The sequence below is a fragment of the Ictalurus punctatus genome, chromosome 8 (assembly GCF_001660625.3).
Source record: "Ictalurus punctatus breed USDA103 chromosome 8, Coco_2.0, whole genome shotgun sequence".
Classification (NCBI taxonomy): domain Eukaryota; kingdom Metazoa; phylum Chordata; class Actinopteri; order Siluriformes; family Ictaluridae; genus Ictalurus; species Ictalurus punctatus.
In genome coordinates, this window is record NC_030423.2 from 21,891,748 (window position 1) to 21,914,990 (window position 23,243).

General features: G+C 39.0%; 1 protein-coding gene across 1 annotated transcript in view; it reads left to right on the forward strand.

Moving 5' to 3' along the window:
- The window catches only part of tmtc3 (transmembrane O-mannosyltransferase targeting cadherins 3), a 44,771-nt gene that overhangs the window by 17,759 nt on the left and 3,769 nt on the right, over positions 1–23,243 (forward strand). The window contains exons 7-13 of the mRNA XM_017474981.3: positions 5,397–5,649; positions 13,536–13,684; positions 15,283–15,403; positions 17,302–17,413; positions 18,127–18,230; positions 20,269–20,438; positions 21,691–21,917. Coding sequence (XP_017330470.1) covers positions 5,397–5,649; positions 13,536–13,684; positions 15,283–15,403; positions 17,302–17,413; positions 18,127–18,230; positions 20,269–20,438; positions 21,691–21,917 — 1,136 coding nt within the window. The remainder of the gene's footprint in view (positions 1–5,396; positions 5,650–13,535; positions 13,685–15,282; positions 15,404–17,301; positions 17,414–18,126; positions 18,231–20,268; positions 20,439–21,690; positions 21,918–23,243) is intronic.

A 23,243-nucleotide genomic window follows, 5' to 3' on the forward strand; every position in this document is an offset into this window, starting at 1 on the left:
CCGGATTTACAATCCTGATTTTAAAATGACACTATCCGGATTTACAATCCTGATTTTAAAATGACACTATCCGGATTTACAATCTTGATTTTAAAATGACACTATCCTGATTTTAAAATGACACTATCCGGATTTACAATCCTGATTTTAAAATGACACTATCCGGATTTACAATCTTGATTTTAAAATGACACTATCCTGATTTTAAAATGACACTATCCGGATTTACAATCTTGATTTTAAAATGACACTATCCTGATTTTAAAATGACACTATCCGGATTTACAATCCTGATTTTAAAATGACACTATCCGGATTTAAAATGACACTTTTCCACAATCCCACTGTTCTGATGTATAATTCATCATGGGAGTGGAAGTCCAGTGGTTAAGGCATCAAACTGCTGATCAGAAGGTCCGAGTTCAAATCCCAGCACCCACTATCCTGATATACAATCCCAATATTCTGATATACAATCCTGATTTATAATTCCAGTACCCTGATCTACAATACCAGCATCTTTCTATACAATCCTGTAATCCTGATATACAGTGCCTTCCACTAATATTGGTACCCTTGGTAAATACTGAGCAAAGAAGGCTTGAAAAATTCTTTGTTGTTTAATCTTTTGATCTTTTGTTTAAAAAATTCACAAAAATACTCTGCTCTCATGGATATCAAACAATTGCAAACACAACACGAGTTTATAAAAAATATATATCTTTGTTAAATATAGGTGTGCAACAATGATTGGCACCCCAAAGAATTCATATGAGAAGACTATATTTTTAGTATATTCCCATTGATATTTAAATTTTTTTTAGTACACCTGGGTGACTAGGAACAGGAAATTGTTCAACCATGACTTCCTGTTTCACAGGGGTATAAATATGAGGGCACTTTACAATCCTGATATATAATCCTAGTATCCTGATGTACAATGGAGGAAATAAGTATTGAACGTGTCAACTTGTTTTCAGTAAATATATTTCCAGTGAGGTTATTCACATGAAATTTTCACCAGACATCAGTATTAACTGAAGAAATCTGCAAATATAAAGAATTCACAACATGAAAGTCCATAAATAAAGTTATGTGTAATAAAGTGGGATAAGAAAAACACGCTAAGAAAAAACAGTTGTCAGAGGCAAGGTAAGGCAAGGAACCAGATGAAATCTGTAAGTAATTATACCCCCTATCTATGCAAATTAATAGTAGCTGGGTTAGTAAATTGATGGTCTATAAAAAGTCTTTTCATTACCAAAGTGTCACACAAGAAACATCTCATGATTGGTAAAAGCAAAGAGCTCTCCCAAGACCTTCGCAACCTTATTGGTGCGAAACATATTGATGGAATCGGATACAGATGTATTTCCTCCAGTAAGCACCATTGAGGCCATTATCCAAAAGTGGAAGCAACATCACTCTGTCATCAACCGGCCACGCACAGGAGCTCATCGCAACATTTCTGACCAGGGAGTCAGAGAATAGTCAGAAGAGTAGCCCAAGAGCCAAGGACCACTTGTAAAGAGCTCCAGAAACACTTGGAGGCAGCAGGTACCATCATCACAGAGAAAACAATAGGCAATGCACACCACTGCTATCGCTCACCCTGCAAGAAAAGTTGTGTCGAAGCTCGTTTAATGTGTGCTGCAACAACTATGGATAAGCCTATGAAATACTGGGAGAGTGTAGTCTGGTCAGACGAGGGCAACATTTGAACTTTTTGACTGTCATACTACACACCATATTTGGAGAAGAATGATGAGACATGGGTGGACCTTCCAGCAGGACAACGATCCAAAGCATACAGCAAAGGAAACGCTCAATTGGTTGCAGAGAAAAGATTTCAAGGCGTTAGAATGGTCCAGTCAATCACCTGACTTGAATCCAACTGTACAAGATTTAAAGACAATATGTTTAGAATAATGGAAAAATATCACACCTGCATACAGCGCCCGATTCGTTTCTTCATACAGGAAGCATCTTGAAGCTGTCATTACATACAAAGGCTTTTCCACTGAGTATTAAATAAATTTCAGTTAGCATGTTCAATACTTTTTTCCTGTGTCATTCCGCTCTATTGTACACAACTTTATTTATGGACTTTAATGTTTGGACTTGTTTATATGTGTGGATTTCTTGAGTTAATACTGATGTCTGGAGAAAATTTCAATTGAATAGCCTCATTGGAAATATATTTACTGTAAAAAAATGTTGACGTCTTCAATACGTATTTCCCCCACTGTATAATCCTTCCATCCTGAAGATAAGAAGACAATAAGAAACTACGTAGCCTTTATTGTCATATACACAAGTTTGTTCATTCATCTTCAGTAAGTGCTTTATCCTGTCAGGGTGGTGGTGGATCTGGAGTCTATTCCAGTCTATACACTGGGAGAACTTGTGAAACTCTGACAGTAACTCAAGCTCAGGATTAAACTGAGAGCACTGAAGCTGTGAGACTGCAACATTACCTACCAAATTCTTTAGGAATTCTCGAGGCATTCTTTTCCTCGTTAGGAAGCTGGCGTCAGGGCGCAGGGTCAGACATCATATAACCGTCCCGGAGCAAAGAGGGTTAATGGTTTTGCACCGAGTAGCAGCTCTGCAGTGCTGGGGCTTGAACTCACAACCCTCTCATCAGAATCTTAACCACTGAGCCACCAACGTGCTATTATCCTGATAATCACAACTTCGGCCACTGTGAGCCTTCAAAGATCCGAGTGCAAAAGTTTGTATACCCTTAAGAGAACAAGACATTTTATTTGTGTTAAGATATTTAGTGTATTGTCGTAAGAAATAAAGGAAACAATAAAAGGTAACACTTTTTATGTAAGATTTATTGATCGTCAAATTATCAAAAATATTAGTGTTATGTGATGATTTTTAAATGTACCGTAATATAACTGTTGTCTTCATATTAAGCGATCCTGCTAGGATTTTGTGATTGCAGAAATGAATGCAAAATCAAGCAATATTTGGCTTGCAATTTTTCTAAATTACCGCAGATTTCGGCCAAGACGTGCCGTGTGACGTCATCACAACGCGCATTCAACCGAAGCCCTCGTCGAGTCTTTGATTGCAATTGTAATTCCGCCAATTCAGGTAGTTTTCTGACAAAAAAAAAAAAAGCACAAAACACCACAAGTTGCATCGCGAATTTGGAAAATTACTGCAACAAAATCGAGCATTTTTGGCCGCAACAATCACAAAAACTCCCCGAAATCCTGTACGGACTGATTAAAGATGATTTAGTACAAGTTATAATCTGTAGAATGTGGTCTAGAATTTATTTTTGGAAATACAATCAAAAATTAAGATTTTTTTTTTTTGGTTAAACTTGAAATCAAACTTACATTATTTGTTGTACATTTTTACATTCCTAAGGCAACACACAAAGAATTTTCAACATTAACTTTAAAGGCATGTATACAACTAGCTCTTTACTATAGAAAGAAAGTTTGTTTTTGTCCTTAAAGCACTTGGGCAGTTATTATAGGGAATGCAGAAATTGCCATTCATTCCTGGCCCTTATTATAAGGATTGTGTCCATAAATGTGGCCTCGCGAGCCTGCAGCTGCTAAAAACCCACACCACAGTGGGTTTGTATCCTCCGCTGTAATTTTAACAGCTCGTTCACTAGTAAATAAAAGGCGGTGTAATCTTTATAACCTGTACCGACACTGGAATGTGCATTCTCCGTCTTGTAACTTAAAACTAATCCTGTCTGAATAAGACCATAAGAGCTCATTCACTCCAGTTCTGATGCTGCTGCTGCTGTTTTTTATTTTTTATTTTTTTATTTTCAAGAGATATTTGTACAGGCTGCTGTATAAAATGGCCCGATGAGTACTTAACAGAAAAATAGTAGGAACGAGTGGCATTTCACCAACAGAGACCTCTTTCTATGGACGCGTGATGAGCACTGTGACGTTTTGACATGGATCGAAGGCATGAGATGATATTGCAGTGCATGAGTAATGAGAAATGCATCAGTTGTGCCGAAATGTGTAACGGCAGGTCTATCTGGAACATCTGACACGTTAAAAGACGACGCATCAGTGCATTGGAATTTATTGCAGAGTTAAATTACCAACAGGATAAATATCAAGACAAGCAGTCAGAATCTGTTAACGTTCAGAGGACGTGTACCCGCTCCACTCTACTTAATCACTTGGTAATGACCACCATGGAAGGTGAAGGTTAACAGCTGCTTCCTTTGAGGCACTGAAGTTACCAAACACCTTTTCGAACTGCTGCTCATGCTCACAGGACAGTGCTGTCCACCCTCTCACAGATGCAGGCGATTGCTTAGTGTTGCTGTGATTGACACGGGAGATAGAGAATGCCCCTCCCACTCAGCGAGCAGGGTCAGTTTTGGCCAAACTGGAGACTCCTTCCATAAATGTGAAATAAACATGTCCTTCCAAAAAATGTGTTCGAACTGGTGCATTTATATAAACCTGGGATTTGTAGCTGCGCTGCTGTCAGAGCGAAGTTGTATAAATGCTTAGAAAAAAGAATTGCTTTCATGTGTTTGACATGTTCATGAACGTGTCTCTTGAAACCGGTCCAGCTGTTCTCGCCATGGTTCATGTGGTTTGTGTTGTCGCACCACTGGCGCTGTAGGGACCCGGCTGAGTAAACCATCCGAATATTTAAAGCTGAGTGCTTTTTAAACAATTTCAACTCATTAAATTCAATTATAAATCTAAGACAAAGTCTCTCATTCTGGATTTTGTTTAATCGAACAAGTTAATTTGGAAGAGCAATTTTTTTTTTTTTTTTTTTTTTTTTAAATAGTTGTTTTAGGACTGTGCCAGAACATACACCATTAACTGTCTACAAAGGAACTGGCAAACAGATGTGCTCCAGAATGAAATGCTTTCATTTACCTCGTAATGGCTTGAATGGTTTTATTTATTCCTCAAACGTTGCTTTAAAAGAGCAGATAGAATTTTGAACCCTCTGTGGTCAAATCGGATTTTGTCGCCTTTTACTCTCCTGGAGTTTCTGTACACACCAGTCATTTGTAGTACTCTCCTCTCCGTCCTTCATTTAGAAAGAACGCAGCAAAACCTGCTGTACTGGCAGTCTTGAAAGGATAAAATAACATTTTCTAAGTGTTTCACAAAGTAACGACGTGGGTAAAATATCATGATGACCCAAAACGTTTGTTGAAGTGTTGCTTACAAAATGCTTTTAAATCAAAACCAGACTAGCAAAGTGATTAAAAAAAGCTTTTATGGCATGCCTGCTAGCTGGACACCCAGCTTTTTAGTCTCCCACTCATGGATTGACTTGAGACAACTGCAGAAAGATATTGCTGTGCTTTAGTAAGTAGATCGGAATTCTGTTGAGCAAGAGCGTCTGATCAGATCTGTTTGTTGCAGGTTTGATAACCCAGCAGCCGTCAGCTCCACGCCAGCCCGCCAGCTCACCTTCAACTACCTGCTTCCTGTGAATGGCTGGCTCCTGCTCAACCCGTCGGAGCTGTGCTGTGACTGGACCATGGGCACCATTCCTCTGGTGGAATCTGTCCTAGACCCGCGCAACCTGGCAACCCTGGCCTTCTACGTGCTGCTGGGCGTCCTGGCCTATCACAGCCTGCGCCATGGCCACAGCTCCGCCAAGACAGTCCTCATGGTAAGGCAGATTTAATAATGTCGCCACAACACGTGATCATCTTCACCTGGCTTTACAAACACATTGCATCCTTAGTAAACACATGCTGCTAAATGCCTAGCTTCAGTTATCTTATCTTTATTCCAAGGTTGGACAAATCTATTAATTAAAGTGCACCTATTATGATTTTTCAGATATTACCTTTCATGTAGTGTGTGTTAGAGCTGTTTGTGAATGTAAAAAGTATGCAAAGTTACAAAAATCAAAGTGCACCACAAACGGACTCCCAAAAGAAGGAACCGATTCTGAACTGCTGAACCGAGACGTCAGTAATTCCAGACTTACATCCTGTTCTAATCTACGTAGGTTTGTAACAAAATCCCCACCTCTGGTCTCCATTGGCTGCTCGTGAGCAACGTGTACCTTGACCCGCCCTCAAACACTACAGTTGAGGTTGCTTCCTGAAAGAGTTCGGTTCCTGTCTAGAAGACCTTTTGTGCGCTGCAAAAGCAATACCGCTTTACAAGGACTTCCAAAGGATTAGGATGTAAAGCGTCAGTGGCGTTCATTTTAAAACGATACCACAGCATTTCAACTCCGACCTTTTGTTTGTGTTCCCGTCCTTTCACTAACTGCTGCTTCTCAAATCTAGCTGAAGTCAACGCCGGATTTGCGAAATGATTATTCATTAACGATGGGGTCTCACTTTATTTGGACCATCTTGCGCCTCTGGATCACAACCTGTAAGTATGATTAATTATTTACGTATACATTTTCTACCGAGTGTTCCAAATGTGTAGTTTTCGTGTGCAGCCTGCGTATACAACTTCGTATAATCTTCAATCGGTTAACGACGACGCTTAGTGGTGAATACTCAGTGTGGCTCAAGGTCCCTTTCCAGAACCTTCAAACTAACTCTCCCTCAGTGGTGGAATGAACTTCCAACCTCAATCCAGACCGCAGAATCTGTCACTGTCTTCAAAAAACAGCTAAAGACCCACCTCTTCCGTGAGCAATTAACTAACCTCTAAAATGCCAACCTCTACATTATTAATAATAAGTAAAAAAAAAAACACCTCTACTCTGTGCACTTTGTTTCTCCAGAACCCAATTATAAATCTTGTACAGTAGCACTACTTGTATTGTTCTCCACTTGATATATCGCTTTGCTTGTATTTCCTCATTTGTAAGTCTCTTTGGATAAAAGCGTCTGCTAAATGAATAAATGTAAATGTACAGCCAGTGCAGACCTGTTAGCTGTTAGCCTCTGCTAACTGGCTAACTCGCGTTATTTTCAAACTACATACAAACTTACCACTGAGAAACGCCCCGTTCTCATCGTGCTTGCGATGGTGGTTCGGGTTGATCTTCCGATGTATCACTATCAGAGTCGGGCTCAAATTGATATGGTAAAACCGATGACATTATTACTGAGCTGAAACTCGGATATGGGAATGGGCGTTTCCTTTCCGACACGCATGGTAAGCAGTAGACCAATCTCAACAGACTGGGACATCTGACCAATCAGAGCAGAGTAGGCTCTCTGAGTTTAGAGTGAAGGGATCCTTGAGCGAGTCGTTTGTGACAGTGGTGAAAAAGACGTGATGCTGCAATGTAAATTATGAGAAAATTAACGTGTTTTTGACCTTGCGTGCATGTAAACCTATTGCTTGAGACCTCAAAAGCAAAATTATGCTCATTTTATATAGCATAATAGGTGCACTTTAATAACCCTTGAAAAGGTTGTGACTTAAAAAAAAGATTTTAAATAATAAAATATAAAATAATTGGATGTGCTGGATCAAGTGCTACTTTATAAAATTTTGAAATTTTTGTAATGATTTTATGTCATCATTGCAAGATGTTTATTTCAATTCTTGCCATCTTATTATTCATATATTACATCTTTTTTTTTTGTTTTTCATTTTTAAATTGTCTCTTGCTTTTATGTTACTGGAAATATTACTGTTTCCTTCCAGAGTTCCACGTTTATACTGGTGTTCCATTGTCAGAGGAATGGAAATTGACTTTTCAGACGTTATCACAATAACTTATTGGATATTTTTACATCAGTATAAGCAGGAGAATAATTTTATTGCCGCAAGTCTGTTATAAGATTAGTCAGGACACTGATGGGTTTCTGTGTGTAGAGTACCATGACTGTGTTTAGCTGCTGGTGAGCAGGGTGATGGGAAAAGGGAGGGGTATGAGCCCCCTGCTGGGCAAACAATTCACACCTCTCCACAATAACACTGGTACAGAGACGAAACATGCAGCACAACTAAAGCTTTTTTGATAGAACACCTGCCACAATAAAATTATAATATTTAAACATCGTAGTGTAAGTTAAAAAAAGAAACCCTTATGAAAAACGTCTTATAGCCCTGAGTGTCTACTGTCATGTGAGTCAATAACTACTACTGTGGAGTGTAACATCACAAATAAATTCAATGCTGAACACGGGCACAACCAAATCAAGAGGAAACTCCATTTTTTGGCCTCTGGTTTAAAAAAAAAAAAAAATTTAAGGCCGTGGACTAGACGCTGTTGGAAGTAAAAATAAATAAATAAATAAAAATAATAATTAAAAAAAAACATCTCACACTTCTGCTCAAGAAAAATCTGGAGGTGTGAACACCACCCAGGGGATTTGTACAATATGAACCGGATGCCCAGAAAATCTATTGGGCATGTGCATAACACGACTCTGAATAGGAGTGACTTTCCCAGTGTACATATTAATGAAACTTATTTACTTAATTTGCCAAATTACCGTAAATCCCCTCAGTATTATCCATATGTGTGGAGAAAATAAGCGAGAGCCAAATAATATTTGTAGTTTCTGTTGATGTCGCAAACATGTGTTCCATGAAAAGCTTTATCAGTAGAGGATAAGGACGATGGTTAGCTACACATACACAAGCGGTTAAGGTTCTGGGTTATTAACCAGAAGGTTAATACCAGTTGAACCAGTGGGTTCAAGCTCCATCTCTGTGATGCTACCACTGTTGGGCCCTTGAGCAAGGCCCTTAATGCTCTCTGCTCCAGGTGCTGTATCCTGGCTGACCCTGTGGTCAGACCGCAGCTTCCTAGTAAACTCACTGTGCTGTAATGTATATATGACAATCTCTCCTTCTTCTTCTTCTTCTCTCCTTTTACTTTCTTGATGATTTTATGTTATCTTAGAAACCTGTTAGACAGTAACTACGTTTACATGGACAGCAGTAATCTAATTATTGACCTTACTTTGATTAAGATAATAATGTGTGATTAAGGTGTTTAGATTAGTCGCTTTTAGAATACTCCTGTCATGTACCCGTTTTACATGTTATAGAACATAATTAGATTAACAGCGCACATCATTACGTCTCTGCGCCACGCCGTCCGACGTCCCTCCAGAATTTCACGTATCGACATACAGTTCATCTTCGTTATGGTACCGTATACAGTTTTGGGTGTTTTTATTTAAAAAATTTTTACGAACGCTTTAAGTGCAGTTAATTATTCTTCATGCTATACGTGCTAATAGACAACTGCTTGAAGCCGTGGGCTGCGTCCCAAACCGCGTACTTACCGTCTATATAGTAGCCGAGATACATGTATTTTTCCCCACTATAGGCCTATAGTAGGCAAGTATGCGGTTTGGGACGCAGCCGAACTCTTGTTCGCCGTAAAACTGCCATGTGTAAACGTGTCCTGTCGCAAAATGCAGTGAAAACTCTCACACGACGCTCATAATGTGATTAAGGTGTTTACATGTCTGTAATACACGTCCATGATGCGACTAAAACAGGAGTACGCCACCTGTCTTAATTCGATTAGAGCTTAATTTGATTATAACCTTAATTAGATTAAGGTAAGTAAAAATTGCTGTTTACATGGTAGTTTCTTAATCAAAGTACGGTTTTAATCGGGTTAAGAGTGGATTATTGTTGTCCATGTAAACGCAGCTATTGCTGTGAATGTATCGGAGAAACTGTTGAACATATCGCTGAGTTTTCCATCATAATATTGATTGTGTGTAAAGCAAATGCATTCTCTCTCCATGCATTCAACCAGGAAGGGTTTTTTTTTTGTACTGGTTGTTTGTGTATGTGTTTGTTTTTCCCCTTCGTTCTCCTCTTTTAGCCATAAACCAATTATATCATCCTGTAGTGCTGGCTGCATGTGTTTGACCCCTGACAGTTCCTGCGGTTTCACAAGTTCAGAATGTCACTGCTTCTTATCTTGTGTTCACAAGGAATAATAATAATAATAAAAGATGAGTTCAACTTTCTAAGTTCTCATGCGATAACATTCAAGGGAATTCATCATCTGGGTGTCTCCGGTGAACTTCCTGTCTCTGCTGGATATCCGTTGACACAGCGAGACCACAAATCAGCATTAATGGATGACGTGCCAAAATTCGCCATGGTCCATACTGTTAATACGCTCTCGATAGGTTGCATAAGGACGATAATTTGTTTGGACTGGCCCCGGTTAGCCGTTCCCAAGATTCCCAGTGTTAGGACCCTGGACACTCAATCTTTATCCAGTTGGCAGTCGTTAATTTTACAGAACGTTTTTGTTCACTGTGCCAACATTATAGTGCACAGCTTGAGAACTTCTCTGAAGGCTTTGATCGGTATTGTCGTTTGTTTAAATCCGTGTTGGTTTTGGCCAGAGGTTTTCTAGTACAGGACAGCTATGAAGTCGCACGGCCTTTCGCACCTAGACGTATGTTTTTCGACTCGGTTAAATCCGCCCTTCCTAACGGCGATTTTAGTTTTGACGTCGTTTGAAGTCGCCGCCAAGCCTAGTTTTCGCAATTCACTTTAAAGACGATGTCCGTTTGGATGAAAGACCTGGTTATTGGAAATGAAAGCGCTAGACGTTCATATCGTCTCGTGTCGTTCAGTAAACATATAAATTTTGTGAAACAGTCATGCCGAAGGGTAAAATATGAGGGTCAGTTTTGCAATAGACAGCCATAACAAAGTGGGCTATTTATCAAGTTAAGCGAGCGAGCCAGGTGGAGATTTTCACAAGGTGTTGTGAGTAAAAACCCTTTAATCTCATTTAATTCCATTCATCATCTAAGATGTGTGTATTTTCTGTGCAGTTTCTGCAACAGGTTAATTTCAGCTAAATGAAACAAAAGCAGAAGTGCAGGTTTCAACCTGCGAAAGGATTAATTTGACACTAATCATCTGCTTTGGTTAAATTTATTTATAGAGTTGTTCTTTTAGTTGTTCTCATGGCCCAGGTTTCAGACAAAGCCACCCCAATTTGGGAGTGATTAACACCGAGTACAGCACAGTCCTGTCTGAACAGGAACAATGAGAGCATTTTAGTTCGCCGCTGTACAGCACTCCGGCTGTTTGTGGCCTATTGCACTTGAAAGAGCTACTTTGCCTAATCCCTGATTTGATTTAGGACCGCTGTTTCCGCTTCCTCTCCTAAATCGCTAGGCTCAAATGAAATTTCTATTGACCCTGATACTTGGTGAAAGGAATACAGTGTGTAATACGAGTCTGGTCTGAAGGTACAGAGATGGTGAACTCCACTACAGTGTAATGTTATGCAAATTGGCCCTGAAATGGTGTGTGTGTGTGTGTGTGTGTGTGTGTGTGTGTGTGTGTGTGTGTGTAGATTGAAAATGGGTTGAAAAGGTTTTGTGCTGGTGAAAGCAGGCAGATGGGACTAATTTACACTCGTTTCATGAGATTTGAGTTCATGTACTCAGTTAGAATTGTCCGGAAGTTGTGGGCTGTGTGTGTGTGTATGTATATATGTGTGTATATAAATTTTTTTTTAATCAGTGGATATAAAAGTCTATACCCCGCCAGGTAAAATTACATGTTTTCATGATGTAAAAAAAAGGAAACCAGGATAAATCATCCCAGATCGCCTTTGATGTGCTCAAGCAACCAACTGAATTCCACTGAAAAACCAATGGGAACATTTGGGCATAGTCCAAACGTTTGGGCATGGGGTGTAAGTGGGGGGGATGTTTGCAAAATAAACTGATTGCACATGTGTGCATACCCATTCTGAATGGGGCATGCGGCTATGCTCGGAATTTACCAGTCCCATTCAAACTCATGTTCAAAAATACTTATCATACATTTGTCATCAGTGAAGTGTTTCTGATGATCTCCAAATAAACATAAACTGTTTCTGTAGAATTTCTTTTGAGATCATCCTTGTTTTCATCCGACTGCTGAAGCCCTGGTCCGCAAAGAGCTTACAGAGCATATATAGGATCTGACTGTCGAATGGGGAAACAAAAAAAAATGTCCAAAGCGTTAGATGTGGAGTGGAGGCCATCATAAACAAGTGGAGAAAATGGGGCACCACCGAGACATTACCAAGAACAGGACACCCCTTCAAAACTGCCAAAAGATGAAAACGTTTCGGGGAGGCTGCCGTGAGAGCTACGGCAACATTACGGGAGCTGCAGGAATGTCTGGCAAGTACGTGTTACTCCCTGCATGTGACACCAGTCCTCATATTCTTCACATGTCTGGGTTATGGAGAAGGTGGCTAGACGGAAGCCCTTTCTCAACATCATCCAAGCTCACCTAAATCACCCCAAACCATGTAGCAAAATGTGGTATGGTCTGTAGTGGTTTTTGTTTTGTTTGTTTTTTTGTATTTTTTAAATAAAACATTTTATTCAAAAACAAAACAAGATGAAGCATGATGGTCGCAGCATCCTACTATGAGGCTGTTTCTCTTGAGCTGGAACTGGGGCTCTATTCAAGATAGAGTGAATCATGGATAGCTCCAAATACCAATCTATTTGGCCCAAAACATGCAGGCTTCTGGTAGACAGCTGAAGATTAAGGAAAAATGTAATCTTTCAGCACAGTAACAACCAAAAGCACAAATCCACGTGAAAAAAGGACAGCTTCAGAAAATTATGATCAACGTTTTGGAACGGCCCAGTGAGATCTAAATCCTACTGAAAACCTGTGGAATGACTTGAAGAGGGCTGTGCACGGGAGATCCGCACGCAGTTTGATGGATCTGGAACGTTTTTGCAAGGAAGTGTGGAATAAAATTGCCAAGTCGCATTGTGCCAGGTTGTTAGACTCCTCTCCAAAAGAACTGCGTGCTGAATTAAAACAAAAGGTGCTTTAACAAGGTATTAGTTAAGAAGTGTGCAAAATTATGCATAATCTTTTTTTTCTTTCTTTCTTTTTTTTTCTTTTTTCTTCTTTTTTTTTTTTTTTTTTTTTTTTTTTGCTTTCCCCCTGAATTTATTATTTTTTAATTATTTTTTTTATTATAAATAACATGCAATTTAAACAGGGATGCCTAGACTTCTACCATGCAGTGTTTATAGATAAATATCATCATATCACCCAAAAAACCTAAACATTTATAGAGCATCAGACTTCTTTAATCTTCTCTTCCTTTTCACTTCCAGCGTGAGCTTTATAAGTCTGTAAAACCCTATGTTACCTTTTGAAAACTGTTTATGAGCTTTCTCACAAAAGTCAACCCATGTTTGTGATTCTGGTTTGTTGCTTGTTTGGAGCCGCTATAAACTTATAGCGTTTACGATACGGTGATGTGGGAGACACCTGATACTGCAGTATTTTTTTTTTTTTTTTTTTTAACAAGTTTGTTGTTTTTTCCTTCATTAAGAATTGCATCCCTTGTAAATTCAAGCAGATTGATTCCATCCACTACATGTTTTATCATTTTGGGCTTGACCATTTGCATGGAGCCGTCATGCCCTTTTCTCCCTGCTTGCAAAGCGTTTCTTGTCAGCACTTACAGGATGTTGACTGTAGCCTACGCCTAGCTTTGTGGAGGTCTAGAAACAAACATGTTTTATGTATATATAAGCATATGTAAACTGCCACTAATCATATGACCAGAAATACTCATTGCTGATTCTCATTTCTCTTCCGCAGGCTCTCTCACTGATTGTTCTCCCGTTCATCCCAGCGTCCAACCTATTCTTCCCCGTGGGCTTTGTGGTTGCCGAGCGTGTGCTTTATGTACCCAGTATGGGCTTCTGTGTCCTGGTGGCTCACGGATTCAAGAGTCTGGCGTTACGAGGGTAAATCTATCAATTGTTTATTAGTTTTAGGAAGAAATGGCTTGTTTTATTAATTTTTTTATTTTTTATTTTATTTATGTGACTTAATCTACAGTGCCCTCCACTAATATTGGCACCCTTGGTAAATATGAGCAAAGAAGGTTGTGAAAAATTGTCTTTATTGTTGAACCTTTTGATCTTTTGTTAAAAACATTCACAAAAATACTCTGCTCTCATGGATATCAAACAATTGTAAACCAAACTCAAATTTATCCCCCCCAAAAAATCTTTGTTAAATGTAGGTGTGCATCAATTATTGGCGCCCTTTTAGTCAATACTTTGTGCTATGTCCCTTTGCCAAGATAACAGCTGAGTCTTCTCCTATAATGCCTGGTGACATTTGGAGAATACATGGCAAAGGATCTGAGACCATTCCTCCATATAGAATCTCTCCAGAGCTTTCAAATCTCAAGGTCCATGCTGGTGGACTGTCTGTCTTCACCCCAACCCCAGTGGCAAAATGTGGTATGGTCTGATGAGACCAAATAGGTTTTTTTTAGTAATCTACATGTTTGAGGCAAAAACAAGAGTGCTTATCACCCAAATATCACCATACCCATGGTGAAGCATGGTGTTGGTACCGTCATGTTATGGGGCTGCGTCTCTTCAGCTGGGACTGGGGCTCTTGTCAAGATGGATTGAATCCTGTATATCCAAATACCGATCTATTTTGGCACAAAACCTGCAGGCCTCTGTTAGACAGCTGAAGATGAAGGAAAAATTTCCTTCATCTAACGATAACAACCCAAAGCACAAATCCAAGTCAACAAAGGGATCAACAAATAAATCTGAAACTAAACGGTTTAACAGTTCGACCTCCGGCTAGGAAAAAACAAACTCAGCTCGGACTTCCTGATCTGTAACTTGGGACGGTCTTCTCAACCCAAAGTTCATCAAGTGCCATCAAATCAAATGAAGATGTCGGAAAGCTTAAAAGTTACCTCTTTACCTCTGAGTGCTACAAAGCGCTCACACGAGAGACTCCTTCCATAAATGTTAAACAAACGTCTCCAAACTGTCACCAGATCAACTATCACACGGGCATTTTTTAAATAAGTAATAAACCTGTGATTTGTTGCTTCGCTTATTGTCAGAGCTGCTGTGATAGAAAATGAATCAGTAGCTTCTCCCCAATCAAAATAGAGAAATTAACAGTGCTGTGAAATAAACAAGAACAATCACCATGCACATATATTTTTGACACCAGACATCACAGGAAACATCGCAGGCACACTAGGAAGTAAGGTGTTGATCTGATTAAATCGAAACAGGATGACGTGGGATGCAAACATTCTTCCTGCAGGCTATTTTTGGAGTACTTTCAGTCTTGCTGAAATGGCCATAATTAAATTCTCAAAATAAGCAAATGAATGCTTTCGTATTCAGATAGAAAGTGTCTGAGTGGAATCTCGGCCATTGTTAAACCCAAAATTTACACTTGTTTTTCAGAGTGCAGTTGATTCATACGGTTTTAATCCTGAGAGGCGTTTTGTAGATGATAAACCATTATTAAAATATTGCACCGTGGAATGTATAATTCAACAGCTTTCCTCCTCTAGGGCATTGAAGAAAGTCTCCTGGTTGTTTATGGGCGTTCTTCTATTGACGCACTCTGTCAAGACCTTCTACAGGACCTGGGACTGGGAGTCGGAGTACACCCTGTTCACCTCTGCCCTAAAAGTATGAATATCTTTTAACTTATCATAAAAAAAATAACCTGCTATCTACTTGAAGTTCCATGGAAATTTTTTTAACATTCTTGTACTTGTATAGCAGCCTCTTCATTGTGTAAATGACGATATAGAAATTCTGACTTTTTTCTACTTCACATTCTTTCTCAAAGTAAAGTTGGTGTCTTATTTGCGTAGTATAGCTCAATAAAAAGCGAAGTTCTAGCATTTTATAAGAGAAAACATCGTTTAAAGAAACACAGCATGTATTTTGGGTTTTCACATATGAGGTGCAAAGTCAGGACCAGTGGAGGGCTACCGAAGAAAAAATGTGTCTGAAGAATGCAAAAAAAAAACAACCCCAGACACAGTTCACAAAATACAGATGTGCTGTTGGAACTTGATGTTGTGTGTCTTGATATAATCAGGGCATCCTCTGCTTTATGAGGTCAAAGGTCAATCATAGAGGTTAGTGTGTACTGCTAGCCTATCAAAGCTGTCCCCTCAGCATGTCTGGCAGTGCTGGAGCATGACATGCTAGCCTGTAGTATGCCAGCGGCATTACTGGATGCACAAGAAACTGATTGACCCAGCTAAAATGTCCGACTTCTGTGACCTCCTTCTCGGGCACTGTAGATTGCGGTGGTGTGGGGCTGGAGTAATTTGAAAGCTACTAAAGAACTCTTTCTAACAGTTGTTACATGGTTGTGTTACCCTATAACATATAATGCATGTCTGTCATAGTGATGTGGAGGTGTCAGGCCCAGTGCACGCTCATTATATTTAAACTCTATGGGTTGCACAATTGCATTAGAGTACAATTCCCATGTACATAATCATATTTTTGCCTCGTGATGCATTGTTACCCCACTTCTTAATAGCATTGACCCTAACTGTGCATTTTATAACCATACCTTTCTGTTTCAAGTTTTTTTCCCCCTTATACATCTTTCACCAAATCTATAAATCAGTGATATTGTTCTAACTATGGACACATGGATATCGAAACTGATATCGGGTATCAGTCTGTTGCTGTGCTCGTTTATTCGTATTTGTAAACATTTTTTTTTTTTTTAAATCATGATACTACAATGCATTTCACTTTATTTCACTTTTTCACTTTATTCAATCAGCCAATCAGGTTGCAGCAGTCCAATTTCTAAAATGGTGCAAATACTGGTGAAGTGCTTCAGTAAATGTTCACAGTGAACATCAGGATGAGAAAAATGTGATGGTGGTCTGGGTTCACGGAGTCTGAACAGTTGAAGACAAGCCGATCTTTTTCTAATCTTCACCACCTTGCCAGTTTAGGTGCCCACTGCAGCCTCAGATTCCTGGTCTTGGCTGATAGGAGCAGAACTCGATGTTGTCTTGTGCTGTTGTAGAACCATCCGCCTCAAGGTTCTGCATGTGACTCATTCTGAGATACTTTTCTGCTCACCACGGTTGTAAAGAGTTGAGATACTGTAGAACCAGTTTGCCCATTCTCCTCTGTCCTCTCTCTTCAAGGTTCAGTAGGGCTGCAGAACTGGATGTTTGTTAGTTTTTGTTTTTTGCCACGCTATGCCGTGTAGCAGATTCTGAAATACTCAAACCAACCCGTCTGGCACCTACAACCATACCACATGGGTGTATAATTTTTCCCAATCTGCAATCTAGTTTTACTGCTCTGCCCTCGGGCTCAGTCTGTATTAATTATTCTGTTTTGGACGTACAATCATAAACATAAAAGGTGTTCATTATAAGCAGCATCTAAGTATGCCCATCCTTTGATTAGTACCAAGTAGGTTAGTTATTTCTGAGAATCAAATAAACATGTTCTCCTACTCAAAATAATGTTGTATTCAAGTAATATCCTAATGTAACCTTCATAATTTGATAATATAACCCAAAATTGCCTTTCTCCAGGTGAACAAGAACAACGCCAAACTGTGGAACAATGTTGGCCACGCTTTGGAGAACCAGAACGATTATGAGAGAGCGCTCAAATATTTCCTCCAGGCTACAAGAGTACAACCAGGTATGAGTCATGAACTCATGACCGAGTGCTCACACACGATACCAAAAGGCACCGAGGGGCAAACCGTTAAAAGCAGCTGGTGATTTTATAGCCGTGAGTTTAGGAGCGGTGTTTGCATGTGGGCTCACCACATCATATATTTCTTGTGAAATTTAAATACAAGTACATGTCAAACAAAGTCTGAGCATCTGAGATGATGTTTTGGAATGCCTTTTAAGCATCCAGTATCATGATGACTTAAAAAATAAATAAATAAATAAATAAAAAGGCGACCTTGTTTGGAAGTTCACGGGACGTTAGAAAAGCACAGTTTATCTTTTCTCACTCAGATGTATCTGTCTGAGAAAACGTAGTTAAGTTTTACTTAGCTTATTCACTGCCAGTATATACACATTAGTGACTTCGTATGCGGCGTCCGGGTTGTTGTTGTTAGTTAGCGTTTCACCACCCATCCTTGTTTTTCTAAGATTCTGTATTTCTGTATCAGTTTGCTTTTCATAACGTTGGGGTTCACAGGCGCGACTATAGTGTTTTCAGTTTCACACCGAGCTGCAAAAACACACGTATTCTGTTCCGTAATTCAAGAATGCTCGCCGTACAAGCACGTTTCTCTGACACCATCTTACCACTACACCATCCAAGTGTTGTTGAAAACAGGGGGTGGCTGTGTGCGTGTGTGTTGAAAATTTTGATATTTTGTTCTGCTTTTATAGATGATATTGGCGCCCACATGAACGTTGGAAGAACGTACAAGAACCTCAATCGATCCAAAGAGGCTGAAGAGGCATATCTGGTTGCAAAATCTCTTATGCCACAGGTATATGAGAGTTTTTATGGAGAATGTATGCGCTCATGCACTGATAAAATATGGTTGTTAAACACATTTTAATGCAAAAGTTTAAATATATGTATATTTTTTACAGCCAGACATTTTTTGCTTTAACTTTTAAAACTATAAATCGCACACACCCTCTCGGCTTAGATTTATTTTTATGAGCATCATCCAACCGTTCAATGGATACACTATTATTCTGGATATTTATCGGAGCCATAAAGCTTTTTAGTGTAGATTTTTCCACTCGTTGGAACACATTAGATTTGGGCTGGTATTATTTATAGACTGACATCTTTTTATGTTATTGAGGTTTGAATTTAAGTCTCAAGCAGGCTAATGTTGCAGACTGTGCATTGCTGCTTTTTTCTTCTTCTTCTTATTTTATTAACGGATGTTAGGAAGTGCAGCTGTGTATATGACAGAAAACTTTTGAATCTTGAATCAAATAACTCAAAGAAATCAATAATAAATAAGCTTTAATAAGGCTGGATTTAGATTTTTGAGCTCTCACATGACCTTAAATGAAAATTATTGCCCTTTTTAGTGAGCTGGAGAAAGAGATTAGAAGATAATTTAAAAAATAAATATTTTTTTGCAAGACCATACAACCAAAAAGTGAAAGAAAATATTGTTTTTATTTGTTTTTGATTCACTTATAATATCTTACTGTATGACCTTTTAATGAAGGAACATTACTAAAAACCAAACCTGCATCGAATGTCTCGTCAGGGGTGCGAAAACTTTTGCACTCCGCTCTCTGCTAAAAAGCATGTAAACGTCAGGTGTTTGAAATGAAGTCTGCACTTGTGTGAATCTCGTTAAGAAAACTTAATGACTACTTTCGTAACTCATCAGATAATCATTAGAGCCGTCTGAGCTCGGATAAACAGCATCACAAAATAATCCCCTGACAGTTTAATAACACATTAAAGCAGCAGAACGAAGGATGAGCGGGCTCTTGGCAGGCAAGCTAACAAACAAAGCTTCCGCCAGGATAAATAATGCAATACTCTCTATCAGTTGTGAAATGTGGCCTCGCAGAAATTATGCTTAAAGTCGTGGGAGATTGATTATAACAACAGCGTTGTGGCTGGGCTAATTCTCATGACAACAGCCATGCATTTGTTCCCTTCTTAATGTCATTGGCCTCTTGTTCTGCCACTGGGTGTAATATTTCTTTTAAAAAAACGTCTATAGAATCTTCATGGCGAACTTCATGTCCTGTAGATCTGTTCTGTTGAACCGCTCAGCTCCTCTGAATGTTTTTATGACCGCGGTTTATGATGACTTAAAAAAAAAAAACTTTAAAAAACAAAAAACAAACCTGTATTAATGAGTAACAAGGAAGAAAAGACTTTGAAGATCCCGCGTCGTACCGGATTCTGATGTGAAGCTGTACATCAAGTAAGCCGTAGTGTAGATATATAGACCTTATCGGTATTCAGATGCTTGGGACCTAAATTACACAATCAAAGTTATACAGTGTTCAAAGTGCAGGACTATGATTAGTTCTAAAACACACGCAAACAAAAAAAATCTATAATGCACCAAAGAGGACGAGTAAACAGTAAAGCAGAGGGCGGAAAAGTCTAGGTGGATATCGCATCTATTATAAACAGCTGGCACGATTAGTTGTTGATGATTATAAAAGGTAACACATTATACCTGTAGTTTTAATTAAATGGGAATGTACTGGTATGATTATCAACAGCAAGAGCAGAAATATAAATCATCAATCCAAACTAAAATTAGGAAGAAAATCTTATACATTCAATTACAACATGTAATTAATGATCTGGTGAAGTTTGCTGTGAGGAGACGTTTAACATTTATGGAAGGAGTCTCCAGTTTCAGTGCTTTGTAACAGTCAAAGGAAAAGTTTTAAAAACAGGAGAGTTTGCTGCTTGCATTTATTATTACATTTTTTTGTAATAATAAATGCCCCCCCAAAAACACAATTTTTTTTCCTTATGTAGTGTTTCGGCTTGTATAAGGCTAAAGCTTTTTGTCTTCTTTCCAGGTAATACCAGGAAAGAAGTATGCAACTCGCGTGGCCCCTAACCACCTCAACGTATACATCAATCTAGCAAACCTGATCCGAGCTAATGACTCGCGGCTGGAGGAAGCAGACCAGCTGTACAGGCAAGCCATCAGCATGAGGCCCGACTTCAAACAAGCGTACATCAGCAGGTGAAACTACAGGGCTGTGACATCACTGTGAAGTTCTTTGTGTATTGCATACCAAGTCTTTATTTACATTGACATGTCTGACAGACTCATAGCTTTGTAGTGTCTAAGAAAGATAGATGTTGGCTCGTTTACAAGAGCAGCTACTAAAAGTGGAATGGAACGAATCTTGCACAAATGGGATAATTGGTATTTGGTAATAAGCCAAGTAATCCTTTGGGGGAAAAAAAGAGTAATGGATGGCTCGAAGTCAAAGGTGAGCCCTAATCCATCAATTCTCATGAGCTACTGCTGTTCATGTATCACATTTAAAATTCATGTCAGTGTGATTTATCGATTTATTTATTTAATTTTTGGACATTCATGACAGATTTCTTGCCTTAAATTGCCGGGAGTGCTCAGGATCGAGGCTTGGCACGCACATACAGTTTTACTGTTTATATAAAAAAACTATCCAAGCGACAAAAATGTACCTTTTATACCACAGCGCTGTTAAATTCTCAAATCTGATTGGTCAGTAGGTCCATTTTGTTTCATTTTCCATAACAGCAGCTCTCACAGTATATCTGGCTCCAATGCAAATCGCAGGTTTATATTAACGCGCTCGTTCTAATGCGCTATCGTTTCTATAGATTTTTTAAAAACGTGTGTAATCGTTAATATGGTAACGTTTTCTTTTTTTTTGTGAGGAGACGTTTATTTAAACGTGTGTATGTATATGTGTGTGTGTGTATGTGTATATATATATATATATATATATATATATATATATATATATATATATATATATAAAATATATATTTTAAGGAGTCTCCAGTGTCAGCACTCTGTAACGGTCTGAGGTAAAGCTGTAAATTTTCCGACGTCTTCAGAGACTCGACTGCTATAACATAAGTGGGAACAGGGACGAAATTGTTTCATGGACGTTCTGTGACATTAAATGCAATGTCAATGGATGGAAGTTTCACATTTCATTCTTTAATGCATGAAAAATTATAATGGCTGCTGTGGTATAAGAGGGATAAAACACTTCAGGACTTGGTGATATGAAACTAATCAACTTTTGTTGTAACAGTAACACTGCTTCATCACTGGTTATTTTCCAGCAACAGCATGACACAGAATGTATAATTCATTATGTAAACCATGTCTCGTATATAGACGTATATAAACAACCTATAGTATGTGGGGTTTTTTTTTTTCTTCTTCTTTGAAGCCGTGATGCTGTTTAAGAATTTTTCCGTGTTATGTGCAGAGGTGAACTCCTGCTGAAGATGAATAAACCCAGCGAGGCAAAGGACGCCTACTTGCGAGCGTTAGAGCTGGACCATACCAATGCTGATCTGTGGTACAACCTGGCCATCGTTAACATCGAGATGAAGGATCCTTCAGAAGCACTGAGGAACTTCAACCGCGCGCTGGATCTCAACCCACGTCACAAACTTGCCCTTTTCAACTCCGCGCTGCTCATGCAGGAATCTGGTGGGTGCGACTTCTTAAAAAAACTGTTTGCATAAGCATTTGATCTCCATCAGTGTTAAACCACACTTCAAGTTCATGTAAAACATTTCAGAAATGCCTTTCATGGGAAATGTTATGCTTCATTTTAGAGTATCGGGTTCTCCAGGGATTTGTACCAACAGCTATTTATAATGTAGGTCCTCATGTAAGCTCATCATGGTCTTTAGACCACACACTGGCAGTGCACGGAGTGGCTGATTAACACAACATAAGTGTGGGGTTTTTTTGCGTGACAAGGTTGTAGTTTCAAATTTCAATACAACATTCGAGTCCATAAGATACACAATAGGTACATGAGTGACTTTGTAAGAGTAACAAACCCGTTCGTTTGTATGGTAGTTGCAGGTAATTGCACATTATAGTTACTAAACCAGTGCGAGAAAGCATATTATATTATATTATATTATATTATATGAAATGCAATAAGTGAACTCAAGCACTTAGTTATTGGACGCTGGGTTCAGTGCCCTTGTGTGGCTCAAACAAAGCAGCGCAGGTCGGACGTAACAGTCAAGATAAGCTTTCGATATGCTGCTGTGCAACGCACAAGCCCAGTCCTTTCGTTAGACCTCTTTTGTATAACAATTAACTATTGAATTGTTAAGATCATGTTTAATCTTTAAATAACTGTGTGAATTGTGCACTTTGAGAAGTATTATTTGTATTTATCCTAATGCCTGTGAGAAGATGTCTGAGAACGGCAGTGAAGGTAAACCAGTAAATGCTTCATATACAATTGGCCTGTGTGTTTTATCGCACACTCTGGAATGCATAATACATGCTTTCACCTCATGAGATTTATGTTTTCAATAGGACGGATTATTATGTTACGGGGAAGCATTCGGCTTTCATGGGTTTGCCACTTAGTGGATTTACACACCCACCCCACAGTAATACTTCTTTTGTCTGTTGCTTTGTACATGAGGTGTACAAGAGCTTTTTTCCCCCCTCATTCAGCCACAACTACGTGGGTGGATTTGGGAGCGGTCCTTCAGGGTAAATAAACTTGCTACCCATTCGTTTGCAGACCTGTGCTACTCTCGCAGGGGGAGGGGTGGTGGAATGTCAGGTGACCTTTTGAATAATCAGTAACCAGTAACTGATGGATTAGGTTTTTTTTTATGTTTACCGAGAGGTGATTTCTTTTATCTTCCATCATAAACAAATGTGGCCTGGAATATTCTGTTAGCTTCTTTGTTTGATGTTATGGTTTGATCGTAAGCCAAAATTGGCTGTCGAGATTTTTTGTTCCATTTGTAATTTTGGCCAAATGCAAGCAAATGTATT